This window comes from Triticum dicoccoides, chromosome 7B (assembly GCF_002162155.2).
Source record: "Triticum dicoccoides isolate Atlit2015 ecotype Zavitan chromosome 7B, WEW_v2.0, whole genome shotgun sequence".
Lineage (NCBI taxonomy): Eukaryota > Viridiplantae > Streptophyta > Magnoliopsida > Poales > Poaceae > Triticum > Triticum dicoccoides.
In genome coordinates this window covers 777,386,438-777,395,714 of record NC_041393.1, presented here as the reverse complement: position 1 = coordinate 777,395,714, position 9,277 = coordinate 777,386,438, and the positions used below count along the sequence as shown (strand labels likewise).

The window sequence follows — 9,277 nt, the reverse complement described above, 5'->3', positions numbered from 1 at the left end:
ACTAGGGATCAAGTCCTAACAAACTGACTCGATTACGACGATAAATCTCATCCAACTCCATCGTTGTCTAGCAAGCCTACGAAAGAATTAATCACCCCCGATGGTGAGCATCATGGAATTGGCAATGAAGAAGGGTTGGCGATGATGATGTCGACGGATCCCCTCTTCGGAGCCCCGGACGAACTACAGATTAGCCCTCCCAATGAAGAACAGAAGGTGGCGACGACTTCGTATCGTAAAATGCGATGCAACTTTTTCTCTTGTTTTTTCTTGAGGAAAAGGAATTTATAGACTTGAGATCAGGGTCAACAGAGCCACGTGGGTCCCACAAGGTAACAAGGCGTGCCTAAGGAGGGTGGCCGCGCCCTTTTGCCTTGTGGGCAACTGGTGGCCCCCCTCGAGTGGACCCTCGCTCCAGTATTTTTTATATATTCCATAAAAATCTCCAAAAAGTTTTGTATGATTCCAAAAACTTTTATTTCTGCATAAAAACAACACCATGATAGTTCCGCTGAAAACAATGTCAGTTCGGGTTAGTTTCATTCAAATCATGCAAATTCGAGTTAAAAAACAAGAGAAAAATTGTTTTGTCCTACCCTCTCGTGGCAGCGGGGGTCCTTAAGGAAACTAAGGGATATGAAGGCCTCCTTTTAATAGAGAACCGGAACGAAGCATTAACACATAATGAATATATGAACTCCTCGAATTACAGTCAACCCCGGAGAGTATCCCAAACAATTGTCACTATGGGGTGTACGGATCAGAACAATAATAAGTGCATATAACTAGGAGATAGGATCAAAAATTCAAATATATTCATGAAAACATAAAAAGGGTTCAGATATAAAATCATGCCACTCGGGCCCTAGCGACAAGTATTAAGCATGGCAAAGTCATAGCAAAATCAAACACAGAACGTAGTGGATACTAGGGATCAAGTCCTAACAAACTGACTCGATTACGACGATAAATCTCATCCAACTCCATCGTTGTCCAGCAAGCCTACGAAAGAATTAATCACCCCCGATGGTGAGCATCATGGAATTGGCAATGAAGAAGGGTTGGCGATGATGATGTCGACGGATCCCCTCTTCGGAGCCCCGGACGAACTACAGATTAGCCCTCCCAATGAAGAACAGAAGGTGGCGACGACTTCGTATCGTAAAATGCGATGCAACTTTTTCTCTTGTTTTTTCTTGAGGAAAAGGAATTTATAGACTTGAGATCAGGGTCAACAGAGCCACGTGGGTCCCACAAGGTAACAAGGCGTGCCTAAGGAGGGTGGCCGCGCCCTTTTGCCTTGTGGGCAACTGGTGGCCCCCCTCGAGTGGACCCTCGCTCCAGTATTTTTTATATATTTCATAAAAATCTCCAAAAAGTTTTGTATGATTCCAAAAACTTTTATTTCTGCACAAAATCAACACCATGATAGTTCTGCTGAAAACAATGTCAGTTCGGGTTAGTTTCATTCAAATCATGCAAATTCGAGTTAAAAAACAAGAGAAAAATTGTTTTGTCCTACCCTCTCGTGGCAGCGGGGCTCCTTAAGGAAACTAAGGGATATGAAGGCCTCCTTTTAATAGAGAACCGGAACGAAGCATTAACACATAATGAATATATGAACTCCTCGAATTACAGTCAACCCCGGAGAGTATCCCAAACAATTGTCACTATGGGGTGTACGGATCAGAACAATAATAAGTGCATATAACTAGGAGATAGGATAAAAAATTCAAATATATTCATGAAAACATAAAAAGGGTTCAGATCTAAAATCATGCCACTTGGGCCCTAGCGACAAGTATTAAGCATGACAAAGTCATAGCAAAATCAAACACAGAACGTAGTGGATACTAGGGATCAAGTCCTAACAAACTGACTCGATTACGATGATAAATCTCATCCAACTCCATCGTTGTCCAGCAAGCCTACGAAAGAATTAATCACCCCCGATGGTGAGCATCATGGAATTGGCAATGAAGAAGGGTTGGCGATGATGATGTCGACGGATCCCCTCTTCGGAGCCCCGGACGAACTACAGATTAGCCTTCCCAATGAAGAACAGAAGGTGGCGACGACTTCGTATCGTAAAATGTGATGCAACTTTTTCTCTTGTTTTTTCTTGAGGAAAAGGAATTTATAGACTTGAGATCAGGGTCAACAGAGCCACGTGGGTCCCACAAGGTAACAAGGCGTGCCTAAGGAGGGTGGCCGCGCCATTTTGCCTTGTGGGCAACTGGTGGCCCCCCTCGAGTGGACCCTCGCTCCAGTATTTTTTATATATTCCATAAAAATCTCCAAAAAGTTTTGTATGATTCCAAAAACTTTTATTTTTGCACAGAAACAACACCATGATAGTTCTGCTGAAAACAATGTCAGTTCGGGTTAGTTTCATTCAAATCATGCAAATTCGAGTTAAAAAACAAGAGAAAATAAAAGTTGCCCTGCCTGCCCTGGCCTGCCCCTGCCCTGCCCCCTGGATTCATTCATTCATTCATTCTCCCTCCCCTCCTTCCTTCCTACCTAATCCTAGAGGAGCATAGCTAGGGTTCCTCCCCGCAGCCGTCGCCTCCTCTCCTCTCCTCACCCCGCCGCCGCCGGCCAACGAGATCCAGCCAGCGAGATCCGACCGACGCCGTCTCCGTCTCCGTCTCCGCCTCGCTGCCGCCGCCTGGTAAGCTCAAGCTCCTCGCCGCCTTCCTTGTTCAGATCGGCCAGCCCAGCCCAGCCGTCCATGGAGGAGAGGAGAGGAGAGGAGAGGAGAGGAGATGGATCCCCTCGCTCGCTCGCTCCCTCCCAATCGCTCGGTCGGTCGGTTGTTGCTGTTCGATTCGATGCCAAACTAGTACTAGTATAGATCTGAAACTAATAATTTATTTTTATTTTTATTTGATTTGATTTATTAATGGATTGAAACAACTCTTTCACCATATTTATATATATGCAGATTAGATTTGATTTTATTTTATTTACAGACAGATAGATATGGATATAGTAGCTCATGTACGTATGTTTTCCCACCATAATATGCTGCTGCTACTGCTGCTGCTGCTTTTATTATATTATTATTATACATCTATATCTATCTATCTAAGATTTTTTGCTCCCTCATGTTATGTCATAGTGCTTGCTATATACTACATCTGCCTGTGGTCTGCTCTGACTGCTTGCCATGTCATGTGCTCACACTCTTCTTCTTCTTGTTTGATTTCAGCTTCGGCATGTCGCATTCCAACGAAGTAAGGTCGGTCCACTACACTACACTTGCTTTCATTTCTCCCCTAACAGACCATCATCACATCTCCGCTACAGCCATGTCATCAAAAGATGCTCCAATTTATCTCTTCTTATCACTTTGACTTTGGTTTGCTGCTCTATTCTTGTCCACACTGTAAAAAGGGAGAAACCCTGCCTTTGTTGTTTTCAGGTACACCGCGCGCTCCATCACGCCTCCGGCAGACAGGGACAGCGGCTCCAAGTCGCCCCCACCACGGAGGCGCGCGGCTTCCAAGTCGCCTCCCCTGCCTCCCCCTCCCCCTTTCCCTCCCAAGGGGGTGCGCACCATCTCGAGGTCGCCTCCACCTAGTAGTAGAAGACGCAGCGTCTCGAGGTCCCCTCCACCAAAGAGGCGCGGCAGGTCCAGGTCCAGGTCCAGGTCCAGGAACAGGAGCCGCTCCAGGCAAGTCGTCATCGGTTTGATGTTTATTTCTTTGTACCATATAATAGACCATCCATGTTTATGTGTCATTTTGCTAGTGATGATGGATAATGCTGCTGCTTCTTCTGATGATGTATTACAGTTATGTATGTATATAGCTGGTCAAAAACAATAGTTGCTTAATGATGTACATCATCACAAAGATACTGATATTGACATCGCTTCTCTTCTCTTCTCCTAATAATATGTATGTTTCAGGAGCAGAGACAAAGACGATGTGAGGAATCCTGGCAACAACCTCTATGTCACTGGACTGTCCACACGGACGCAGGAAACTGACCTGGAGAAGTTCTTCAGCAAAGAGGGCAAGGTACTCTGTCTGTCCTCTGCTTTGTTCCTTCATGCCTGATGATGCCTGCCACGATGCTTCTCCTTTTATCTGGGATGGGGCTGCTTGTTCATTGCGTGATTCTTATTTCACTAAACCTGACGCGCGATGCGGCAAAACTGCAGGTTAAAGACTGCCGTGTCGTTATCGATCCTCGTACGAAAGAATCACGTGGCTTTGCGTTCGTGACCATGGAGAATGTTGAGGATGCAAGGCGCTGCATCAAGTACCTGCACCGTACTGTACTTGAAGGCCGCCTCATCAGTGTGGCAAAGGTATAAACAAACTTCTCTGCGTGTAACAACCTTGATGCTAACTTGTGTCACACAACCATCTTCTTCTTTGCATTTGCATATGCGTTTAAGGTAGTTCCTGTTACCAGGTAGTCATAGCTTTCTGGGCCAACTTTATCTGGAATAAGCCACACATCCTAGGATGCAGTTTACAAGTTAAGAGCTCAGTAGTTCAACACCAGAACGAGCCCATTACAGGCCTTCCTTTTATGCTGCTTTCTAGTCAACTAAATATATCTTGATCTCTAACATCTTCTTCTATACATATGAAAACCTTGACCAATATGGTTATAAACTCGGTCAAGTGTCCCTGAAAAATCTGCCAGAGCAAATTGATTCTTAGAAACACTGATGTGAAAACTGAAAACTATCATGTTCTTTCCATATCCACTTCAGCAGTAAGGTAGTTCTTGTTACATGATGATCTTGACTTACATTTTTTACCTTTTCTACTGCCAACTTTTTGGGTCAACTTTATCTGGGAATAAGCCACAAACCCTAGGACACAGCTTACAAGTTACGAACTATTGATTTCAATACCATAATGAGGCCATTACAGACCTTTCTTGTGTCGCATCTAGTCTAAAACACAGTATGTCTTGGGACATATTGTTTTGTAAATATCAAAACCCTGACCAGTTTTGTATCTAACATCTTGTTCCAACTTTTAAGTGTCCCTGAAAATCAGCCAGAGTATTGAGTAGTTCTTAGAAACACTGATTTATTTGGGTTCATTGCTATCCATATATGTATTGGGGTGTCCTGAATAATTTGATTCATCAGGAGAGAATTGTTTGGTTATGCTCGTTAACATTTTCAGTGCAGGAAATAAAAAAGTACCTTGTTTTCTGTGTTCCTTTGCTTTTTTTTTTTGTGCTGATTTCCACGACCATGCAGCTTCCACACTGCTGGGCTAGCATTAATTCTAGTCAGTGTTCTGTGTAGAATTATTGAACTAAATGCTGGCTGCACCCACCTGTTGGTTTGTACAACCTCTTCTTCAACCTTACAATCTGTTGCCTCTCGAATCTCCATCACCCTCACGAACATCACCATCACGCTCGTGATCATCGCCTACTACGCTGTCTGCACCGACTTCGAGTGAGAGCACGGCTCGGAACGCTGCACTGCTACGCGTCACCACCGACCGACCGAGCACCTCATTCTGGGGACCTTGGAGTGAGAGCGCGGCTCTCGAGGCTGCACTGCTACGCGTCACCACCAACCGACCGAGCACCTCAAGTCATTCTGGCGATCTTCGAGTGAGAGCGTGGCTCTCAAGGCTGCACTGCTACGCGTCACCACCGACGGACCGAGCACCCAAGTCATGCTGGTGATCTTGGAGTGAGAGCACGGCTCTCAAACGCTGCACTGCTACGCGTCGCCACCGACTGACCGAGCACCTCAAGTCATGCTGGTGATCTTGGAGTGAGAGCGCAGCTCTCAAGGCTGCACTGCTACGCGTCACCACCGACCGACCGGGCACCTCAAGCTACTCTGGTGATCCTGGAGTGAGAGCGCGGCTCTCAAGGCTGCACTGCTGCGCGTCACCTCCGACAGACCGAGCACCAAAAGTCATTCTGGTGTTCTTGGAGTGAGAGCTATGCGTCACCACCGTAGACCTCCCCGTGTTACGTGTAGCTACTGTGGTACGTGGTACTACATTGTTGGAGCTACTGTGGTAAGTGTAGCTGGTGTTGGATGTCTTCAGCGCGCCTTCCGTCAGGGCCAGTTTGATGCACATTTCATTCATTGCCTCGAGTAAAATTATTTATTAATGCAGAATGATTATGATCCATGCATTCGAATTCGTATTCGCTGACGACCTTGTGAATTGCAGGCAAAGAGAACTCGTGAGAGGACCCCTACCCCTGGAGAATACTGTGGTCCGAGAGGTATGCATGGAGACGAGTTTTGCTTCCCGCGGTTGCATTTGAAATAGATGCTTTGCTTCCTGTTATTGATATTTTTTTCTGTAGGCTGTCTTGTCTGTATTATAGCATGAGTTTCTTGTACTTGCCTTTGCTTTGATTAGATTCCTAGCATTTGGAGTAGCTTATTATCCCACGGTTGACTTTAGCCGACACGATGGGATGTGTATTTTTAATTCTCCAGTGGTGTCATGTTAGATTAATTCACAGCATCGTTGTTCCTCTTGGTTCACTGGAACACTTTTCATGTAACCAGAGGTTTTAGTATGAACATTGTATGGCTGTCTTGTTTTACACTGGAGATTAGTTAGTCTCCTGGGAAGGATGGGATACCAAGATTGCGGTCAGGTTAGATGATTTGTACTGCGGTTGTCTGATCTGTCTTGTAGCATGATTTTTTTTTTACTTGCCGTGGCTTTGCTCAGATTCCTATAATTTAGAGAAGCTTATTATTCTATGATTAACTCTGGCCAACACGATGGGCTGTGCATTTTTAATTTTCCAGCGGTGTGATTTTAGATTAGTTTGGTTCACTAGAACACTTTACCAGTCGTCGCAGGTTTTAGTATGAAGAATGCGTTGTTATTTGTGTCCACCTTTCCTTGTTTTTCACTGGAGAATAAGTCTCTCTCCTGGGAAGGGTTGAGGGGATACAAAAGAGTGCAAGGTAGATTGTGGTGTCTAGCAATCAGATGAGATGATAGGTAGACTGCGGTTGAATTTTGTTTTCTGCACTTGCATGTGGTCTGATAAGATGCTTTCCGTCCTGTTGGTGATATATATTTTGCATGGTGTAGGTTGTTGTGGATCTTTTTCTTATAATGACCACTTGCATCATTCTAGATCCATTTACAGGATTGGTACTCTTGTTGTTTCACTGGAGCACCACTGCTCCAATCATCTTTAGTATGAACATGGGTGCATAGTACAGTATTATTTAATTTGCGTCTGTCCTACTATTATGGTTTTGTACCAAGCATTTAAGAATCCGGATCGGATTTGTATGCATGCAGGCGGGCGCTCCCGGGTGGAGCCGCGGCGGAGCCGTTCTCCACGCCGTTCCAGCAGGTCGTCGAGGGACCGGTCAAGGTCGCCGGCCGCAAGGAGGGACAGGGACAGCAGGGACAGGAAGCGCGACTGAATGAAACAAGGCAAGGGGAGAAACAAAATGATGCTAAAATCACATATCGCCGCGAGTTGTCGAGTATGAATGTGTCTTGGATTCTTTGTTGCTGAATGAATGTTTGTTTGATGAAGGAGGACTCTAGTCAGTATTTCTGCTGGATGCTTTCTTTAGATAAGCAGCTGATTTGTCTTGTCTTTCTGTTTTATCAGAGGAGAGGATTTCCCTAACATTCATTTCTTTTTAGGTTTTGTGTTGTGTATGGACGATGAAGGCGCATTTCGTGTTTTTAAGGTTTCTCGCTATCGAATCGGATGCGTCTATTTGGTTGTATGAGCACCTTTGTCTTGTCTTGGCTGGATGCTAACATTATTATTATTATTATTATTATTATTATTATTATGTCTGTGATGGTATGCAAAAAATTTGAATTTGTGTCTGATATCATCATCTACAATACGACAGTTGCTTAAGCCTTTTTGTTTGTTAGCAAAGAGTATCCCTCCTTGTGTCTCATAATATAAAAACGACGTTTTTGACGCTAGCCTAGTGTTATGGGAGAAATACTCCCTGGTTAAATAGATAGAATTATAAGAGCGTTTAGACCACTACTTTAGTGTCTGATATTTCCACTTTACTTTACTTTACTTTACGGAGGGAGTATAAAACATCCTTTTTTATATATAGATCACTAAAGTAGGTAAAAAAACCATAAACCTTTTGGAAGCCATGTTTGTTTGTATCACATCCATTGAGGTATCGAACTAGTTTTTATTTTGACAGAAAGACCTTCATGGCTAGCTTTATATTCAACTCAAATACTAACACTTAGGTCATTCACTTAAAATGTATAGTATAGATGAAATCGCATCCAACCACAAAATCGCATAGAAGAAGGCACACCCTTGACAAGCTATCGCATTATCTACCATATCAGACTCTCTGTCACCAACGTTCGTTCGTTCATTCAACGGGAGGAAGCTTCTCGAACACCACCCCCCCTCCTCCTCCATCTCTTCGTTCTAATTAATTTCTCTCCCCTCATCGCTTATCCATGCAACGAGCCACCGCCGCGCCTTGGACAATAAATGTTTTGACAAAGCGACACGCCTTCTTCGCCTTGCACCTGGACACGAAAGCGGCACGCTCTGCATCGCGTCGCTGATACGCGGTCCCCGACCCTACTTGTCGGTGGTGTTTCCGGGAGGAGGGAGGGACGGCGTGCGGTTTCGTCGAAAACCCTAGAAACACGCGATAAATTGGAGGGCGCGGATCGAGAAAGCCAGTTTGCGCCAGCCTCCATTTTTTGCCAGTTCAAAGAAGAAAAAGAGTGAAGGCAAAGAAAAATTGGAATCTTTGGTTCAAAAACTGAATCCTTTCCATGTCTATGTCTTCCATCCATCTTTTCCCCTCGTATTCAATTGAATGCGCCACCGATCCCACCGCCGCCGCCGCCCCCATCCCGTTGGGGCCGCCGGATTCGGCCTGCCCTAGCCCTAGCGCCGCCGCCGCCCCCCTCCCGTTCGGGCCGGCGGATTCGCTCTGCCCCAGCCCTAGCGCCGCCGCCACCATGGACGACTTCGTGCTCCGCTCCGGCGTGCGCGTGGGGCTGAAGCGGGAGTTCGCCTTCGCCATCGCCTCCCAGGCCGCCCTCGCCCCCTCCCTCGGCCGCACCCGCTCCTCCCGCTCATCCACCGCCGCCGCCGTCCTCTCCCCGCCGACCACCAAGCCCAAGCCCTCCTCCCGCTCCTCCAAGCGCTCCCGCCCATCGGCCTCGGCGCCGGCCAAGCGCGCCCGCTCGCGGCCCCCGGATCCGGACCCCGCCGCCGCGGATCCGCCGCGGGATCCTCCTCCTCCCCCCGCCGCCGCCGACGCGGATGTGCC

General features: G+C 46.3%; 1 protein-coding gene across 1 annotated transcript; it reads left to right on the top strand.

The window, feature by feature from the left end:
* Positions 1-2,468: 2,468 nt before the first annotated feature.
* On the top strand, positions 2,469-7,734 carry LOC119336040 (serine/arginine-rich splicing factor SR45a-like). The gene is made up of 7 exons (XM_037608084.1): positions 2,469-2,674; positions 3,215-3,244; positions 3,428-3,679; positions 3,917-4,028; positions 4,172-4,321; positions 6,180-6,234; positions 7,284-7,734. Exons 2-7 carry the CDS (start codon positions 3,222-3,224, stop codon positions 7,409-7,411), a joined length of 720 nt encoding a protein of 239 aa, XP_037463981.1. The 5' UTR covers positions 2,469-2,674; positions 3,215-3,221; the 3' UTR covers positions 7,412-7,734.
* Positions 7,735-9,277: the final 1,543 nt, after the last annotated feature.